The sequence below is a fragment of the Cebidichthys violaceus genome, unplaced genomic scaffold (genome assembly GCF_023349555.1).
Source record: "Cebidichthys violaceus isolate CVI_PGR_0920_01 unplaced genomic scaffold, fCebVio1.0.p SCAF_12, whole genome shotgun sequence".
In the NCBI taxonomy this organism is placed as follows: Eukaryota; Metazoa; Chordata; class Actinopteri; order Perciformes; family Stichaeidae; genus Cebidichthys; species Cebidichthys violaceus.
In genome coordinates, this window is record NW_027176285.1 from 13,154,339 (window position 1) to 13,175,582 (window position 21,244).

Here is a 21,244-nt window from a genome sequence, read left to right on the forward strand (position 1 = left end):
GGCCGTGGGCTAAAGACGAGCCCATTTAAGAAATGTTCTCAATCAGCCCAGTTAGAGGGAAATGGGCTGGATGCTCGGTCAAACCAGGCTGAATAAAAACAACCTCTAATGAATAGAAACACAAGTGCCTGCATGGGCCAAACCTGCCGCTCGCAGGGGCTTTTACCTTTTCAGAGGCAGGAAATCACATTACCTCTGAGAGTTACGGAAAAGAAAGGAGGCGGAATGCGTCGGTGGTGGCGTTTCTCTTTCTCCCGAAAAATTAACATCTCGTTACTCAGAGGAACATTGTTCACACTTTACTCTCGACGGCGGTGACTGTCAGCTCTCGTCAGGAAGAGGAGGTCGGCCCACACAACACAACGCAACACATTGACCTGTCAAGCATGACAACACCCGCATTAACGTGAATTAACTCCACACCTCCACCACTCAAAATAATAAGAAGCATCGCAAAAAGTAGGACTACAGTTTCTTGAAGTCAAAGAGGTTCGTCTGCCTTGAGTGACGGCACTAATTAGTTCAAAACATCAGGACGAACGAAGCCTTTTCACACCCTCTAAAACACTTAGCACCTCGATGTATTCATACGCTGACAGAGGCAACAATAGCGCAAACGAGGATGAGTTCAGAAACTGGAAAATATCTATTTACCGCCTCAAAGTCTGACTTCTCAAAGAAGTTGTAAGAGTGACAAAGAGAGCAAAGCAGTGAGAAACAGCAAATGGAAGACTTAAACGATTAAGCAGAGGGTGTGAACTAATTAAGCTAATTGAATATGACTAATAATATGATATGAAGAAACACAGTGGAAACATGCAGGCGCTGAGTGGTGTCAGTGTACATTGTGTTGTTGAAGCCGGACACGCTGGCAGCGTGTTTCCGACTCGGGTCAGAAATGTACGAGGCATCCGACGACCGAAGTGTCACGATGTGAGCGAGGATGAAGAATCGGTTTGACGCACGACAAGAAGCCGTGGAGAGGAGTTTCAGTGTGTTCGCTTCACAAGGCGAGAAGTAAAACACCATCAGTGTAGTTTACCGGCAAGACAGGAGAAAAACAGCAGGTTTTAGATACATTTACTTCGGAATAAGACATAAAACATGACGCTACTTCCATCAACATTGAGGTGAATTGATCAAAAACTGCAAAATTGTAGAAAGTTGGCTTCATAAGCCGGAGTCAGAGTCTTCCTCAACCCTGTGTACTTATTCTTTGACTCGACATTTACAGGAAAAGTTGTCTTTCAGGTAAAGTTCTTGTACGGATGTTCATGTTGAAGGATAAGTGTACCGTTCATGAAAACGCAAATACGGGTAAATAGGAACGCCTGGACGACAGCAGAGATCATTACGTCGTTGTATTTCACCTGAAGTCTTCTAGAAATCTCAGTAAGTCTGTTTCCACCACGTATTATTTGATTCATTTGTTGAATTCTGAAACGCCGCGGGGCTCTAACTCACAAAAGTCAGGACTACTGCGGATACAATAAGTAAGACATGGCTCCAAAATACAGTTGGTGGTATGTTGGGGTAGAAGTCTGGACGCTGGACCTGGATTTACAGTAACCAGGTCACTAAAGTGCATGTAAACCCGCTCTCCGATTACCCATGAAGCACCACAAACTGCGGCCTCCAAAATGGATGCATTAGTGTTAGCTAGGTGCACATAATCAACTGGCAACTGAGCTTATTTGTGACTTGTTTCCCCAAGTTGTACGTCTTTTGGCACCAGTACAAAACATCTTTGAAACAATCCTCTGCAGAAGTGACAGAATAAACTGTCCGATAGCCGTCCCCTCGACGGTGCAGCAGCAGCAGCAGCGTCTCCTGAGCCCAGACCGGCCCGAGCGCCTGGGAAAGGAGGTCAAACAAACATTTGTTGACGGGCCGTAACGCCGCCGCGCCTCCCGTCACGCCGCCCGCCAGCCTGCATATTTATCGGGCCACTTTTTGAGCGTGTCAGAGCAGTCGTCGTCGATAAAGCCGGCTATAATGTTTGCCACCCCGCCGCGACGGAGATTTACCTCCCTGACAGACACATCCTGCTTCAAGGTCCTGTCTCGTCGTCCTCGGAGGACGGGACGGAGGCTTCAAACGGCTTATTATCACCAATTTGACACAGTGGACGGTTAAAGCCTGACACAAGCCCCCCCCACCCCCTTCACTCTTCCATCCATTGTTGTCCCGTTACACGAACACCTCAAGTGTAAATAAGAGAAGAAGAGGGATGTAACCTTGACTTCTCTGTCAGTCTCCCTTTCTTTTCTTTTGGCTCCCCCGTTCTCCCGCCCTGGACAGGAAGGAGGGAGGTGACAACGAGGGGAGGGAAGTTGATTGAGAGGCTCTATTATGCATCAACTTAAAGGAAGCTCCCGTGATGGATGACACAGACACCAGTCACCTTCAGAGCCCCGGACGCCACGCTCCCAGCATCCTCTCTGGCAAATGACCTGAAAATCCCGCTGACATATTCAAAAAAAAAAAGAAAAGAGAGAATACGGGGGCTAACCGGGGAGCCGGGTAGCCTTGTGCCGTGTGCATAAGAGGGCCAATTTAAAAAGAAAGTGGCGTGGGGAGCACAGAGATGTATGGGCATATATTGAAAATCCATTTCTGTTTTTCAGCCACCGTCTGCCGCCAACACCGCGGACAGGATTTCATTATGCTCTACAAGAGTTGTGAGGATTAAGGTAAGGGACATGTGTTTGACTTTAGGGCCTAATTGTTCCCCTCAGTCAGGAGATGACAATTAATTGAGGGGCGTCACAAAGACCTTGACCGCAAATTGGATTAAGTAAATGTTACTACAGCCATCGAAAACTACTTTAATGTAACAAGAAGTCTCTCCGGCGCATATAGACAGAGGTTACTTCATTTATGCCAATTTGTCAGTAAATTAGGTGTTTTAAAATGATTAATTTTTTGAAATTTTCCATTAAAGGAGATTAGGAATAATAGAGGATTGTTATTCAGAAACAGTATTGTCCTTCATTCAGCTTTGCAAGTATTGTTAGCAAACTGTTTCTTTGTATTAGCAGGATATATATTAGAACTAAGGATTGTTTTCAGTATCCATTCATCTGCTGATTAACATCGTTTAATTAATTAAACGTTGAAAAAACAAAAAAAATGCCCAAATTAACTTCACTTCAAACCCAAATATATGGCAATGTTTAATATATATATATATATATATATATATATATTAAAAAAATATGTATCTTTCTAAGACTTGTTTTGTATATTAATCACAAAAGATAATTGTCTAACTATCATAGATCACCACTAAAGTAGAGTGTTTAACTTCACTTGTGAATGATCAAAGTATATTATAAATACAGTAACACTGGCTACAGAACATGAAAGAAACCAGTGTACTTTTCTGCTACTTTATACTTCTATTCTACTACATTTCAAAGGGATAATGTACTTTTAGCCTGTTCCATTATTGAATCCTGAAAGTCTTATTTTCTTAAAGCTAGCTCTTAAATACCATTGTGGTCGTTTATTTTATTATTTTAATATAAGTTAAATAGCTTCATTCTTCTTTTAGAATACATTTGTCAGTTGCAATCCATAATTTTGACTTATTCTAAGTAAAACTTTAAATGCAGGAGTATTTTTGTTTATTTATCGTTTCTTTTACTTCCTCCCTGGAAGTCACCGGCTGCATAAAACCAAGGCGTTCATGTCGGCTCTTAACCATAAATAAGACGCAACATCCATATGTAGCATCACATTTATGTCTAGGACCCTGATTCACTTGCTTACAGTGATTAAATGGTTTTTAGAGACAAGCGGACGTCTCAGCTTTTGCAGCCGACGATGAAAACAAACGGATGATAAGCAGGATTTTTAGGGACCGCCGTCACGACCTCGGGAAATAACAAACACTAGGAGACAGAAAAAAGATGAAATGCCAACACACACACAAATAAACACACAGTCACACAGACAAACACATAGTTACTAAAACGAGGTAATGTAAAGAAATGCTGCATTAAAACAAAGTATCCAGCCGGAGCCCCGTTTCTGTGTGGGCATTTATTCCTGTTTAAGAGGCAATCTCCTCCGTTTGAGTGGCAGCGGGAGGTTTCGGAGGGCAGGCCGCTGCTATATTCGTGGCGCTCGGGGGTCCTTCTGCTGATTCATAATTAGACGTGAACCCACGGAGCGCCCACTACGGGGGGAGGTCAGAGGGGTGAGGAGGGAGGCGGGGGAGGCGAGCCGGCGGCCGCCTGATGGACACCAAATGAACAAATTATGATGGCCCCCTCTGGGCGTGATGGGGTCAAACGCCGCGCGCCCCGCCGCTGACAGTTCAATTTCCCCCCAAAGCAGCCCCATTCGCCGACCGCTAATTATGAATGAAAAGTTATCAGCCTCGGCCGCCCCCGCCGCACACACGGACAGCGGTCGGAAGAGGTTTCGGGGCGCGTTAAGGGAGGGAGAGAGTGGGGGGGGGGGGGGATTTAAGAGGCATTTGTGAGAGATCCTAATGTCAAAATGTTATTAGAGAGAGCGGTAGCATGCAGAAACTGGGGAGGAGGAGGAGGAGACAGAAGAGGAGGTGGGTCAGAGACAGTGACCAGGGTTAATCTAAATGCCTTTGATAACCATGCAGTAATTCTCTAAAAGGGCCCGAGCGCTCAGCTGAGACAGACTCGCTGCCTCTGTGGGCAGATTGCTGAGAAATAGAAATGACACAGGGGCCAGTGTGTGTGTGTGTGTGTGTGTGTGTGTGTGTGTGTGTGTGTGTGTGTGTGTGTGAGGGTGTGAATAAAGGTGAGGTTATTTACCCTTGTCTATGAATCCCGATGCCCATCATGTATTTATGCATAGAATTGACTCTAAATCAGATGTTGATGTGCAAAAAGTTCCCTGTTTTCTAATCTGCATTTCTATTCTCTATTACTCCACGGCCTTCACCTGAGGAGGGGGGGGGGGGGGGTGACTAACAAGACTTGCGCTGCATAAACGCTGGTCTGAGAGCAGCTGTCAATCATACTGACAGACAGGCGCGGCACGCTCAGAATACAGAGTAACTCGACACAGAGCTCGAGTGCGGGACAGAGAGGAGGGAGATGGTGAGAACACGTCCGTCTACATGCAGGCAAACTCATCGTCCCCCATGAAAAGTTAACACAGAAGCACCTTTAAAGCATCGTTAACGTAAAGCCTTTAGGTTTTCCATCACACACACACACACACACACACACACACACACACACACACACAGCAGTGTTTACCTTTAAATAGACTGGAAATGAATCTGAATAAGCAGCGCAGGCTGAAACTGAGGCTAAGCTAATTGGCTGTAGCTCCATATTTCTCATGAGAGAGTCGTATTGATCTTCTCATCTAACTCTTAGGCAAGAGAGCAAACAAGCATATTTCCCCAAAATGTCAAACCTTTGCTCTCTAATGTAACTCTACAGAGACGGACGTAAAGAACTTCAAATGTACCACTCCCTTTGGAATTGAGATTACGTTCAGAATATTCTCAAGAAAAGGTTCAAGAGTCGGGTAATAAGGCAAAAACTAAAGCGGGATTAAAGCTTTCCACCGTCCTTGTGGAGAGAATAACCGAGGCTTGAGTGGAACAAACTTAACTGAATATATAAAATAGGATAAAGCCCTTAAAGGGACGGGTGCTCTAAATTATCATCCGCTATGAACACAGTGACACCGGCATCAGATAGCTGTTGTTAGTCTATGTATAACAAAATAAACCACTAATACATAAATGTATTTAAGAAGGAAAACACAATGTATTCAAGTTCAGACCTACAAAATAAAATCCACTCATCTCTCAACTTTGAATCTGTCTGAGTATCGTAGAAGAACACCTTTTAGGTGATTAGTTGGCTAAAAATTCATGTTTATCAATGAATCATTTACTTAATTGATTGCAAATGTGATATATTTTGGTTTTTACTCCTTGCAAAAACAAAACCTTGTGCTCTGGGCAAATCTTTAACTGATTACATGATTCATAAAAATAAAAAAGTATCCACAGATTAATTATAAACTAAATGAATCAGCCCTCCTTTTTATAATTATGCGTAATCTATTAACAGCAAACCTCTTGAATAATTCAAATTCAAGTACATTTTCAAATTAAAAGCACATGTCAATCATGTAAAAACAGACCACAAATGTTCTGATTTAAAGCCTCCAAACAGCAGAGACACAACACAGACACAGCAGCAGCAGAAACAACGCTCTGGACATTTATTTCCTCCCGAGGGGGAAGAAGAAAAAAAAAAAATGACAAGATACAAAACCTACAGATGTGTAGAGTCGCTCACATACTGAGGAGAGAAAGGAGCCGTCACACTAGGAAAGGTCAACCATCAGATATACACAACACCGAGACACAAGGGACACAACATCTGACAGAGAGAGATAGAAGGTGACGAGAGAGAGAGAGAGAGAGAGAGAGAGAGAGAGAGAGAGAGAGAGAGAGAGAGAGAGAGAGAGAGAGAAAGAGAGAGAGAAAGAGAGAGAGGGAGAGTGGACATATAGATGAGACACAGAAATAGAGTTCAAGGGTGTGGGAGAGCAAAAAGACAGCGAGGGGTGAGAAAGACAGACTATAAGAGATACAGGAAACAGGAAGAGCAGTTGTGCCGTCCTCACAGGCTATAAATATAAGAAGGCAGAAAAGGTCAATAGTCGGCGTCTGGGAGCATAAAAATGTTCCACAAGGGAGAGAAGCTCATTCCAGCATCTCATACGCCGCTCCGCTGTTTCTGTCAGTGTCAGACAGAAAAGGAACAATCGACTCTCAACACACAGTGATGGAGGAAATGTCACACACACACACACACACACACACACACACACACACACACACACACACACACACACACACACACACACACACACACACACACACACACACACACACTAACCTGCATGGTGGAGGAGATGTTGGAGAGAGAAAGGCCCTCGAGGTCGGACAGCAGGGACGAAGAGACGACCGAAGACTTTGGTGCGTTCAGGGGCGCAGGAGAAACTGAAACACAGAAGCTTGTTAAAGCCACTACGCGTTGCTGTCTGACACAGTGTCGTTTTTTAATACAGCCACTAGGGGGAGACAAAGACAATAATCTTTAAATTCTACACACAGTGGCTTTAAAGCTATTTGTCAACTAACATATCAATGTCCGCACTGCAATTAGGTTCAATTAGGTCGTTTTACAGGTGTGGATAACGCAGGCCTGTACACTCTCAACATTTTCAATTAGTTTCAGTGACATTTTAATTCATTTAAGAATAAAATCAGGATTTTATCTGAGGGCAGATGGCATTTTTCCCCATTAATACGTAAATTACAGCTTTATGTTGCAAACGTTACATTTGGTAAAACGTGATCTATATACGCAAATGTACGCTCTGTGTTCTGCACTATGAGTCAGGATTATTGCTAAAAAACAATGCATAGACTGATACAACAATGATTCCTCTCAGTCATTAGAGTCACTCTATAAAAACCTCTATAAAAACATGGCGACCATGGTGACAGAAAGCTACGAAAATGGCGGACAGAGCGCCGCAAAAAACAAATTAATGTTTTTTTTTAGGCTATTGCTAACCTAAAAAAAAGTCTATTTGTGTTTGTAAGCAGGGCTAACAGGCTAAAGTCGTGGAAGTAACACTTTTACATCAAGGAGTGCTTCACTTGAATGATTAGATTATTTAAGTCTTACTTATCGAGAAACGTTTGTTAGGCTTTGGGTTAAAAATCCTGCAGATTATATATTACAAAATATAAAAGGGAAAATGTAAGCTTTAATCAAGGTGACAACATTGTTTTGTTGAAGGGTCAGATCAGGCCCACAGGCAGCTATGCACCACTACCTTATAAAGTTAATGTTTTCTCTTAATGAGTGTAAAAATTGCCTATTTACACAGATGCAAATCAACACTGGCAACACAAATGTAGTGATGTTTTTGCGGTAAAAGTGGAGATAGACTCACAGTCGTCTAGATCCAGCAAGGAGACTTCCTTCTTGGACTTTCCTTCCACCTGGAAATCAAACACAGCAACATGACGATGAGCAGCAGAGAAGAAGACGACCACTTCAAAACAAAAGTAATGAAATTGTGCGTTGTGAAATGTTTCAATTGTGCTGCCAGTGTCTCTGGAGACATGACACATCCCCCCCCAAAAAGCAGATACTCTGCATTTATATGTAGCACGTCTGGAATCTTTTTCTTTGGCCAGTCATGCACAGTGTCGTGTCACAACCGATACACGCCACCCCGTGCGACTGAGGCGGGCCTGTCAGGTGTTGACTTGTGGGAATTACAACACGCGGCGCCACAATAAAAAACGCATTTAAAACATACGAGCGCTTTTATCGCCCTTTCTCCACACGCTCCTAACCGGCCACGGCTGCTTTCACGTCGCATAAAGAACCATAAAATTCCACTCTGCGTACTCCGGGCTGAGCCGACGGGAAGGGACAAACCAAACAGGAGGAGGAATAAGTGAGGTGAAAACAAACAATAAAGTTAGAAGCCGCATCTTATCAGATCTGCTCTGATCGACGCTTGGTTGGCGGTAATAGAGACGGAAACCTTGTTAGCAAACGGAGGTCTGAGAGAGCAAGAGGAGTGGGAGAAAGATGCATAATTCATAGGCCGTGTCCAAATGACAAACTGTATGAAATGAGAATTTCATAGTGCAGAAAAAGGAAAGTGGAGGGTGAGAGATAATGTGATGAGCATAACAGGTAAGAAGAAGGAGCCGGTGAGGGCTGAAAGAAAAGCGGACGAATGAAACACAACAAAATTATATCCCGCTAAATAAATTGTGATTTTGACGCTCTCGCCACGTGTGTGTGTGTGTGTGTGTGTGTGTGTGTGTGTGTGTGTGTGTGTGTGTGTGTGTGTGTGTGTGTGTGTCAGGAACTACAACTCCCAGGAGAACCTGGGGTTTCTACAGTTGAATAGCAGAGAGCCAAAACAAGAGCTTCTCCTTCAACCCTGTTTGCATAGATATCAGATTCTACACGGGCGTAAACGGGTAAAATTGTAGAATACTTGAACTCAGGGATAAACATACATTACAGTATGACACATGCATGAAATACAATTGCATTTAGCTACAAAGATTATATATATATATATATATATATATATATATATATATATATATATATATATATATATATATATATATATAGCAGCTTTTAGTTTAACAAAGAAGTCGAAATTAACGAATATTTCAAGAAAAAAAACTATTTCCAAGATTAAAGACCTAAATTTATAAGAAATATAACTTCGATATTAAATTGGAAAATTCACGAGAAAAAAAGTCACAACTGTACGAGATAAAAACATGAATATTCTCTGAGATTTAAATGGTAAATTCACGAGAAAAAACCTTGAATATTTTCTGAGATTAAAGACGTACATTTTCAAGAAAAGATCATGAATATTCTCTGAGATTATTAATTATTATTAAATTTCCTGAGATTTAAGTCTCAAATTTACGAGAAAAAACCCCCCTCACATCCCTTCAGTTGATTGGATCAACTTCATCACACATGTCGTGTATTACTCCTGCACTGGACGAGCTCATCACATTTTACTGAGCAATCGGATTCAGCAATAAGGAAATACTTGTGATTTTAGCCCAGAATCACAGACATTGCCGTGAATTGGGCCTAATCAGAAGACAAAACACCCGTCGTATGTAACTGATCCATAGACTGGAAACAACCTCAGACACCATCCTCATGAAGTCAGGAGAGCTAAAATCATCGGGTGATTAAAGCGTGGTGCAACAGGTTTCATATTTGTAGTTTTTCTTAGAAATTGTTCTGTTACTTAGTTAAGCCGATTGTTCATCTGAGATCCAAATGGACTCGACCAAACGCACGCCGTCACCTTGGGTTTGGACTTCACGTCACTCTTCTTCTTCTGTTGCGTTGGGGGGGCGTCTGAGTCGGAGTCCTCGTCCTCGGAGTCGCTCTCTGAGCCGGAGGAGCTCTCGGCCGACGAGCTGCCGTCTCGGGCTACAGGTCCGTTTCCGTTTTCATCCGAGTCGCTGAAACACGTGGAATCAAAACAAGGAACAGAATACAGACATGACACGAATATTACTGCACGTTTACTTTGGTTTTAATCGCATCTACAGCTTCCATTTGAACAAATAGTCTGGAAGACATCATGCATAAAAACCTATAATTTGTTTTAATAACACTTTATTTTTGTTATTTCCACCCAAACTGAAAGCTGAAGCGCGGCGCGGTCAGAACAACAGCGATCAATCTGTTGTTTTTGCTCTGTGAAGTTAATCCAATGTTGCGTTCACTCACAGAGATTTTCTCCATCTTTCTCCTCTCTCTTTCACTTGCCTCCGTCCCTCTTCAATTTGTCCCGATAATGAGTGTTTACTCCGCCTGCCTGGGATTTTCAGCCGTTAAATTAATGAGGGGAATTGTGACGGTAACTGGCTTTTTAACTTGGGCGATGATGAAAAGCCAGTATTAATTTGGCCTACAGATTTCATTTGCTGCGAACAGGAAAAAGTGATATAAATCACTGTGGGCCTGATTAGGCCCCTGCCTGAAATGACTGGGCCATAATGAGGGCATTATGCTGTGTTTGTTGTGGAAGCACTGGGGTGAGCTGCTCTAATTACCCTGTGTATGCGTGTGTGTGTGTGTGTGTGTGTGTCTGAGCGCCGGGGTGAGTTGCTCTAATTATACTCTCTAATGGAGAGAACAGGGTCAGCCGGCGGCCTGTCACACGGCGGAATCAGGTACGATTCTGTGCGAGTCTGTGTGTCCGCGAGCGAAAGCGCTCGCAGTCGAGCGCACGAGAAACTACATTTGCCAGTGTGTCACCGAGTGTACGTGGGCATATTTGGCAGTAATGACTCAAATCTCATTCATTGGCAACACCGGGCCGCTAAATGACCAATCAGAAGTCATTATCCATTAGCCATGTAAATGTGGGTTACGCTACTGGAGGAAAATTCTCCTTGATTAGTTTGTTAATGGAACTCACGCTAACGATATTCTAGCAGCTCTGCCAGCTTGATGTGTGTCTCTGTGTGTGTGTGTGTGTGTGTGTGTGTGTGTGTGAGGGACAGATACACACATATATAAATACATATAGAGAACAATAGGTGTGTATGGCTCACAGACTATACGGTTAGCTCGTTCCTCTCCTCTCTAAAAACACGGATTTCGATTCAATTTGGTGAATCTGTTGACTGAGATTTGGTTGTTTGGCGTTTTGCGACACTGTTATCTGGTGTTGTTGAACTCTCATTGTTCAAAAGGGACATTAAATGATCATTACTGATGTCAAATATCTCTTCAATATCGTTGCAATATCTGTATCGAGGTATTTGGTCAAAGATATTGTGATATTTGCCTCAATTCAAAGCTTTCTTTATTTGGGTTGTCTAGCAACATCTAGTTTAAAAATGTTTCTTTTTCTGTGTTGCCTAAGATTTACGGATCCTTTCTGTCATTTTGATTCCCAAATGCCCAATGTATTTGTTTCCTACATTGTGATGTACTATTGGTATTATCTTGAGACAGACTAGTGTGCACTTAAAGTAACTAAGTACATTTCCTCAAATACTGTATTTAAAGGGATCTTTTGTGTTTGTACGGTTCTTATCCGTAGGCAGCAGTAGATGTCGGTTGGGCTGAGCAAAAATAACATATTTTAGACACCTAAGAAAAACAATACCAGTTAAAGTGTAAGCTATATTTTCAATATTTCCACAGCTTTATTTTGCCGTCAGAGAGCTCTTTCTCTTTGCAGAACACGGGAGTTGTTGGTCTACCGCTGCCTTGACCTGTGTGTTCGCTCGTGTTATTTTGGTAAATATCAACCAATCCTTTAAAAAACACCAAAAAAAGTCTCCTTTCTGTCGACGAAAGGAGATAAAAATCCAGCAAGTATAAGAGTCGCAATCCTGCACGATGTCAGATTTCTCCTGACAAACATAATGAACGAAGTGCTGATGAACAGAAAGAAGTAACATGACAGAAGGTGGGCTGTCACATAGATTATAAAAAGGGCTGAAGCTGTGAACAGATGGAGGTTTGAGCTTATTGATGCAGCAAAGCACTGATCACATTTGTTGTTGACTACGAGTCTCGCGAGCGCACGCACGCACACACACACACACACACACACACACACACACACACACACACACACACACACACACACACACACACACACACACACACACACACACACACACACACACACACACACACCTGTCTGATTAGTTAAGGAGGTAAGAAGGGAAAGAAACAAGTAACATCTGGACATACGGGGAAGAAAAATGATGCTTTCAGGAGTTTAACTGTACCTGAAAGCAGCAGTCGTCTTGCCATTCTTCTGCGGTGCCTTCTTGGTCTTTTTCTTCTTCTTCTTTTGTTCGGATTCAGACTCACTGGAGCTCTTTTCAGATCCACTGGAGCTCTTTCCAGAATCGCTGGAGGTCTTGTCCGACTCGTCGCTGCTTTGCTCCTCACTCTCGCTGCCCGACTCTGTACAGACGTCAAACATCAGCCCGGTGAATTCAAGCTACGAGTCTCGTGTTTCCACGTTTTTTTTGGAGCACTTTTACGATCGGCATTTTTTTCTATCAATGGCGGAGTACGCCACTCTAACCCAGGATTCAAACTGCATTCACACGCACAAAAAATAAATAAAAATGAGGCATTGATATCACCGTTTACTCTGCTTACTAAAAACTGAATCAGAGCTGTATTAAGTTAAATGACCTACAACTACTGCTTCACAGTAAAAGCATCGCACTGGCAAAACGGAGGTTGGCTTTTATTGTGAAGCAGCTTTTGTTTTCAAAGATAGAACTGACAACGATCGTTCAGCAACAAATGTGTCTACAAAACCACACACGGCCATTTATTATTAGTTTAGTAAAATGTTGAAGTAATGAAACAAGAAGGAGGAGCCACAATGAGCTGTTGGACACCTCAAATCCTCAACAAGGCAACCGACTCCTATGTGCTCTGAAGTTTTGTGCAAAACTATAAATCATATCGATAAAAATACGCCATTATTAACTGACTTCTGTGTCAAAAGTTTGTTTGGCTGCACTGCAAAAAAGATCCACCTGTTGCCTTCCTAACAAAGTAGCTGCTCTCTTGAGAGTTTGCTGCTTTGAATTCTGGGACATGTAGTGTTAAACTGCACCTGTCGTTACCTCCGGCGACCACAGGGGTCGACAAATCAATCAGAAATCTTAAGAATTATAACTTTAACTCACTAACAGCACGACATTAATCTGTCAGACAAAAACACAAAGACAAACCTTCACTGCTGCTGCTGCTGCTGCTGCTGCTGCTGCTGCCTTCACTGCTCTCTGATCCTTCCTTTTTTTTCTCCTCTTCATCGTCCGAGTAGAACTTCTTCTCAGTGGATTTGGGTTTCTTGGTCTTCCCAACTGACGGTGCCCACTCTTGCACCTGATCAGAAATAGCGGAGGGAAGTGAGGATTAAATAAGTTATTAACAAGTTATTCAGTGGTATATCGTCTAATAGTTTTTTGCTTTGTTGGTGTTTAATGTGAAGAAAACTAATTTGCTCACAGACTCAACTGTTCACACAAAGCATGGAGTGAAGCATGGAGACGTTATAGTGGATATGCACACCTCTCAATCGCTTCACTAAGATCTAATGGAATAAGTCAATTAACTCAATTAAGTCAATCAGGACAACACAGAAACGATACCTGGGAACTCGGTAAATCTGTTATATTAACCTTATATTAAAAACTAGGACTAAAGGTAAAGTTGAAATGCTCATTGTGTTCTGCTTTATTGTTGCTTATTGTTTTATTTGGATCCCCATTAGCTGCCACAAAGTAACGATTATAAAGCGGGTGCTCAGAGGAAAAAAAGAGAATCAATAATATCCCTCGCTGAAAAACAAAGTTTTTAACTTTTGTTCTTAAACTTATACAAAAGCACAAAAAGTTTGTGTCTGTGGGCCGAGTGGAACAGAGGAATGAATGTTAATTTCTCCAACACACACCGATACGTTCAACAAAAACGATCATGTTGTCGGTCTTTTTGAAACATAAGTAATAATATAAGTGTGCAGAACAGAACGGTGCATCGGGCTTCTCGTCAGTCAAACTACACACTAAAGAGTTGAGGTCTTCTTTAACGCTCAGTTCTTCTGAGTCTAGGCTCAACATTTCCTTCAGCTTCAGTTACAGACCTGAAGTTATGAACTTTGGTCTAAGTTCAGAAGCCGTCTCGTCTGTGAGCGAACCGACCTCACCTCGGACGTGAAGTCACGAGCAAAAAAACCTCAGAGTTCTAGAAAATAGTTTCTATCAGTTAAACTCTCTGAACCCCACAAACACACCGGCAGGTTTGAAAAGCATGTTTTCTTTGCTTATCGTCTGATTTTTACATTTCCGACAAGATGAATCGTGTGTGACGAACGCTTCCGTCAGGAAATGTAACCAAATAGTGACATAGTATTTAGTGAAATAGTTAAAATTAGATATCAGATGTTCTTCCTCCGTCTCTGTTTTTATTTCTGGAGTGATTTAGTAGAATAAGTAACACCATGATTGTTAGTGTGTCAGGAAGGTGGACTTCTTACTGGCTCAATGACCTCCACGTTCCTCACGGACTGGTCAGGAGCAACAGCTGGCCAGTCGGAGAGCTCCTGGTATCCAGTGGCTTTACTGTTGATGCTGTGGGAGAGAGTGCCCAGCTGGAAACGGTCTCGATCTGAAAGTAGAGCGAAAAATGACAACAACAAAAACAATGAGAGTGGTGAAAAGCAAGAGGGGGAGGTCATTTTAAAGAGATGGAAAATAAAATAAAAGATAAAAACAAAAACAAAAGGAAGTGTCAGCAGATAGAAGATGATTCAAAGTCACCCAAGTCTGGACCCAGTGGTCACTGTTTACATATAGAGATCTTTAATAGAAGATGCATCATAAACTCTCTCTCTCTCTGTGTGTGTGTGTGTGTGTGTGTGTGTGTGTGTGTGTGTGTGTGTGTGTGTGTGTGTGTGTCCAAAGCAGGAAGCTAATCAGTGTCTGTGCCTTTGGGAGGTGTGCTCTAAAAACTGTGCTTTGCAAACCCCCCAAAAAATAGCGTTCAGTTGTGAATATTAAGAATGACAGGGGTGGTTAACGCTTTCCATAAACATCCAGTGGGTGCAAACCGCCTCTGAATTTTAATGTTGTGGGAGGCAGTTTCTGTCCCTTTTGTCAAGGAGGGAGAGAGAGAGAGAGAGAGAGAGAGAGAGAGAGCGGAGAAGAGAGAGAGAGAGAGAGGAGACAGCTAAATGAGGGAGATTTTTTTTCTTCCTCCGAGTGTCTGAAAAAGGTTAGCATTAGCTCAATAATTTACCCATCTCATTAGTCCAAGGTAAAGGGGTCTGACCTAACTGCCCTTCAGAGACACAGACACACCAGAATAATAAAACCACCGCCTGAATCAACTTTGCATACGAGTGGAAATAAATGTGAAATAGAGGTCCAGTTAATATGGATTCAGTGATTGGCTTGAGATGAATTACCAAACAGGAGAGGAAAGGTATTCAATCTGAAATATTCAACGTATTTAGAGGATTTAATATGGGCTGAAACAAGAATAAGAGGTTGGTGTATGAAGTACCTTTGAAGGCGGACTCGAGCACCGGGGCCGGTTTGGGGGCCAGCAGGATGCGCCGGGCGTACTTGTTGAGGGCGCCGCTCTTCTCGTTGGGCACTATGAGCTGCCGTATGAAGCGGGTTCGGTCTCTGATGTCGTAGCTCTGGTCGTATTTGCCGAGGTTCAGGATGTACTGGGTCAGCAGCTTAGTCTGGGAGGAGGGACACAGACACACACACACACACACACACACACACACACACACACACACACACACAACGTGTAAGACAGCGGACAACAATAAAAGGCAAGCATTAAAAGAAGAATAGATCGACATTTAGCTAAGATATGCATTTGTCTGCACACCAAGTAAACATCAAGTCAATGAGCAAATACAGAAGCTGCAGCATTTAATTCCTCGCAAAACCACAACTTTACAAGATACACAGTAACACTTTCTATGACGCCCATAATGCATTGTAAACACATTTATAATCTGCCATAACACTGTATAATATACATAAGTATTATACTTCACATAGTGTAATAAATTCTTACCTTCTTTATCGTGCATCATAATGTGATTGTAAGTTACTCTAAGTGGTCATTGTTTGCTTAAAGTAAGGTGAAAAAGAATCTTATTAAATCAACACACAAAAAGTTGTAAAATGAATTTAAATAAAGATATCTATAAAATAAAATGTATTATTGTTATAATGGCATTATGTATATGTATGTGTGCTTATAACTATAACTATACAGAGGTATAAGCAGATTATAATGCATTATAAGTACATTTATTATGCATTATAGACATGGGCACTGAGGTGTTGGTAGGTGTGGTTTTAAACTTTGGATGGAGCCACTGGTTTCCAGTCTTTATGCTAAGCTAAGCTAACTGTCTCCAGTTCTGTACTAAAGGAACATACGTGAGTGGTATCGATCTTCTCATCTAAATACGGGCAAGAAAGAGAATAAGCATATCTACTAAAATTAACAACTCGTTCCTAACATAAAGACGGAGGACTTGCACTGACACATATTATTCAGGCAGACATAAAAACAGCAGCATTAGAACCCTGAATTGTCTTTAGCGTCTCCCTCTCTCCTTCTCTCTCCTCCAGCGACACATTACGAGGAGCAGGAGGTGTAATGATGTGCTCGTTTGAGGAGGCAGCGTCTGGGCTCATAAACCCGGCTCAGAGGCCAGAATCACCCCCATCACCGCGAATGGGCCTGTAAACACAGAGCAGCGCTCGGAGACGCTCCATTACGTCAAAGCTGTCTCATTCACGGCTCTGCATTTAAACTGAGCATTTAGCTCCGAGGTTGCAGAAGTGTGAAAATGTACCACGAGACATTGCAGTGTCTTGTGAAATAAAAATTAAATCCATATTTAGATAACAGGAATCTGAATCATCTCTCTTTTTTTTGAATACTTAATCATGCAAATGCTAATTGCGGACATCGGTAGCGTGACCGCAGCACCATAACTGCTCAACGTCCGGGTGAACAAATGTCTCTTGGTATTTAATGTACCTGCTTGGAGTTGGTCAGGTAGAGTTTGGCTGCGAGGTTGACCGTCTGCAGCTTGACGATGTCCTCCTCTGCCGTGAAAGTCTTTGCCATCTTACGGAGCACATCGGGGGCAATTTTCGGCACCCTCTCACAGTACTCTCCCATCAGCCACAGGATGCTGGCTCGGGCCATGGAGACCTGCAAGTTCAGGGGACAAATACAACCGCTACTCAGATTACAAGCACAACACGTTTGAGCATTTGTTCCCGTCTATGAACGAGGAAACGCACCGTGATGTTGTCGAAGAGCTTGGCCATGTGCTTGATGATCTCACTGTGCTGGGTGGGCTGAGTCTGAAGCAACTTCTTGATCACCACCACGCTCTCGGCCACCACCGTCTCTGCAAAGACAAGACAGGAAGTTCTCATAGAGAGACAGACGATCACAGCACCATGAAGGGAGAGTCTGGATGTTTTGAAGTGGAGTAATACGAGGTACGTATGAGGAGAGGCGCTCTCTTTTAATTTTACCTCGCTGTTTTACCGCCGTCTTGATCGGTTATTTTGTACGTGATATTTTGTGACTTTGGTGTTTTAAGTTTGGATTCAGTAAAGTCACACAATGACACAAATAAACTAACCGATCGAGGCAGCAGTAGAACAGCAACTTGCGTGTTCTGCGAGGTCAAATTACTGTTTTTGTCCAAGGAGTCTGCTGGCTTTGAAGAGAGCAAAGATAACGGCTTCAGTTCCCTGTCTGACAGCAAAACATTCTAAATATAGACACAAACTGATATAGATTTTCTCTTTTTAGGTGTCTAAAACACATTTTGCTGCTGACCCCTTGGCTTCTGTGCCGATTCTCCAAACCTCAGGGGCGTGCCGACCGCCATCTACTGCAGGTAATACACCGATGATATACAAGCACCTCATTCAACCCCACTTCAAAAAAAAAAAAATCCAAACTATCCCTATAATATACAGAAGAAGGCAAACACTCAGATATCGGTTATCAAAGAAGGCTTTTTACCGTCTCTGTTGGAAAGCAGCAGCACCAGACCGCTGAGACAAGTGTCGGTCACCTCGGAGATGTTGGTGGCACACCGGCCGATGGCTTGAATGGTGGCTGCTGCGAACGCTTTGTCCTGGCTCTTCACGTAGGTCTGAACAGGAGACAGAAGAGTAATGCCATTTACTCAAGGTGGACTACTGATGTGACTTACTGGTAAACATTAAGAAACTAAACACAAACCTGGAACTCCCTCAGGATAGTGGAGATGTTGGCTTCATTGGCCAGGTTGGTCAGGATCTCCAACTACAAGAATCACAGTGGAGGGTTAAGAAAAGAGGGTTTGAATAGAAGAGACATTGCTATTAACACTCTTCCATAAACGTTACTTTAGCTGTATTGCTTCCAGAAAGCTTAACTGTTCCACTTTTAGCCTCGGTTTTCTACATTTAACTTAAATTTAAGAGTAACTTCAGTGTCACTATGGAAGAAGAGATTCATGCACTTATGAATCCGTACTCCGTTCATAACAGCAGTTCTTTGTGTAACGTCACAGTTGATATAATTCATGCATTTTATTCTACCACAACCAATCTGTTGTCTACAAACCTGAAATTATCCTGCAGCTTCCCCCCCCCCCCCCCACAGGTTTAAAGAAGGATAATACGCAACCATAAGGTGTGAAATTATTTTCTAAACGTCATTTCACAAGCTCAAAATCTCATTGACCCTCATTCATCCTATGCAATGAAGTAGTATTTACCTTCAGTGTTTTGATGTGTGTCGCATCTGTAGATCTCACATAGAAACTCTTCATGAAGGGCTCAAACATCCCCTGTTGGGAGAGAACTCGTGTTATTAGAGGAGTCTCTCGGAGCATCAACGTTTAGAGTCCTGCGGTCCAGCAGACTTACCTTCCTCTGGATGGACATCGTGGCGATATTCTGAAGCACGATGTACTGAACCTCTCTGTCCACGAGAGAAAGACAGCAGTCAGACGTGGACAACATGGACGCAGAGATGGCAGAGGCAGCATTGAGATATATATATATATATATATATATATATATATATATATATATCGCATTTGTTTTTGCATTACCTGTGGCTTCTTAGTAGTCGAACCAGTGACTTGGTGACAATGTTGACTTCATGCTTCGGAGCCAAATGCCAATAGAGCTGAGCGACGGACATCACCACCTAAAACACACCAACACAGTGGGAACTTATTTGAACCCCTCTTAAAAACATTTTACAGCTTGTAGGCAGTGGTGGAGGAAGTATTCATATCTGTTACTGGTGTAAATGTACTAATACTACACTGTATAAATACTCCACTACCGGTCAGTGTTTTACTACTATATGTGATGTTTCAACACGTCTGGAGATACGTGGTTCTTACTTGACAGGAAGGACACGAAAAACTGTCGTCTGAAAAGTAACTAAAGCCGTCAGACAAATGTAGTAAAAAGTACAAAATACATCTGAGATGTAGAAGTATAAAGTTTTATAAAATGGAAATACCTTGGTACCCTTAGTTACATTCCACCACAGTGTTTTTGCTTTTCAGTCAACTTTACATGTTACTTGATTTTATGGTTTTTATACACTCACTTAAGTGCTTTATTATCATTATTATTACTATTACTGTTACTGTTATTATTACACCACCAGTGGTTTCTTTTCCACCTGCGTATCCGAGCTGAAATTAAATTCCTTTGCATGCATTCCTCTACAAAAGACACGGTGACTCGATGAAGGTAATTTTTCAGCGGGGCTTTAAATAGCAGTTGGACGCGTGTCCGTCGTTGCAGGCAGAACGAGAGGGTTCAGGCGTCTGTATGAAGATGGAGCACGTCATCGTGTTGTCGAGTGTCACATTTTAATCAACACTTTCATTTGGGAGCATTTTTCCTGCCGCTGCTACACAGCGACAGAGACCTTGAGGCTCCAGGGTGATGGAGATCTGCACTCTCTATGTTTGTTACCGGGTTGTTGTTTTTTTTCCCTGCAATACAGCAGGTACGTATGTGTGTGCATTATCCTGTTTTTACGCCGTGTGTCCAGGTGTGCGCGTTGCATTTGTGTATGAAAAGGTGTCTTGTAATGCATCACTGCTGGGGAAGTGAGTTTTAAAGTGTTTATACGTCCATACGGGACTAAACTAGTTTTAGTGTAGCTTTTATCTCGGAGACGGTGCTGAGATACGAGCAGAGGCCTTGATCGATGTTTATATCTCCAGACAGCTTAAAAAGCAGCACACACACACACACACACACACACACACACACACACACACACACACACACACACACACACACACACACACACACACACACACACACACACACACAATAACACACACACAATAACACACACACAATAACACAAACCTGCTCCTAATGGCTCGACTGTGGCTGTGTGTGTCTGTGTGTGTCTGTGTTTAAGTGTCCTGCTAACTCACAGCCGTGTTCCTGCTCTGCAGCAGAGGTTTGGTGTTCCTGAGCAGCAGTCTGTGGTCTGGATCCATGATGTAAGGCTTTGCCTCCGTCTGGTCTTTCTTCTCCTCGGAGTCGGACTCATAGAACGCCTTCTCGTTGTTCTCGTCAAACATGGCCCCCTGACGCACAAAAAGGCACAATGCGTCACAATAGATCACACCAAAAGTAGTGTTTTTTTTCGGTGGGTTATTGTGAGCTAAATAGCTTTCTTTACAAATTTGTAGAATTGTACTTTTAAAAAGGACAAGTCTGGTGTTATTCAATATTCTTCTTAATGTCAACAAATCCTGTGGAAAGACAAAAAACAACAATGCGTTGATCAGCCTCTAATTACTTCATTTTCCCCAGCATGTTTTTGACTTTTTAAACCCCGACACCATTACTTCCTGCTTAAGATGTTGACTTCAAAAGCGGGTCTGGAAGACGTAGTTTTGCTTTTGAAAAAGGCTCAATAATTTCCCAAAACAGTTGGGCACCATAGTCTTTTGCAAAAGGTACTCAAACAGGAGGAAATTCAACAAAATACACGTGTTGGGGACTATTTCCTGCAGTAGATGAATACACTATTGTATTTGTCTT

At 42.4% G+C, this 21,244-nt stretch overlaps 1 protein-coding gene across 2 annotated transcripts in view; it reads right to left on the bottom strand.

Moving 5' to 3' along the window:
* Positions 1-21,244, bottom strand: part of ap3b1a (adaptor related protein complex 3 subunit beta 1a) — a 52,522-nt gene that overhangs the window by 14,039 nt on the left and 17,239 nt on the right. For both annotated transcript variants that reach the window (XM_068706511.1, XM_068706510.1), the window contains exons 8-22: positions 20,629-20,784; positions 19,267-19,364; positions 19,079-19,133; positions 18,928-18,999; positions 18,408-18,470; positions 18,186-18,318; positions 17,447-17,556; positions 17,178-17,354; positions 15,663-15,849; positions 14,635-14,765; positions 13,331-13,484; positions 12,362-12,542; positions 9,907-10,066; positions 7,990-8,038; positions 6,921-7,024 (exon numbers count right to left, since the gene is read on the bottom strand). In XM_068706511.1, the coding sequence (XP_068562612.1) occupies positions 6,921-7,024; positions 7,990-8,038; positions 9,907-10,066; positions 12,362-12,542; positions 13,331-13,484; positions 14,635-14,765; positions 15,663-15,849; positions 17,178-17,354; positions 17,447-17,556; positions 18,186-18,318; positions 18,408-18,470; positions 18,928-18,999; positions 19,079-19,133; positions 19,267-19,364; positions 20,629-20,784 (1,830 nt within the window). The remainder of the gene's footprint in view (positions 1-6,920; positions 7,025-7,989; positions 8,039-9,906; positions 10,067-12,361; positions 12,543-13,330; positions 13,485-14,634; positions 14,766-15,662; positions 15,850-17,177; positions 17,355-17,446; positions 17,557-18,185; positions 18,319-18,407; positions 18,471-18,927; positions 19,000-19,078; positions 19,134-19,266; positions 19,365-20,628; positions 20,785-21,244) is intronic.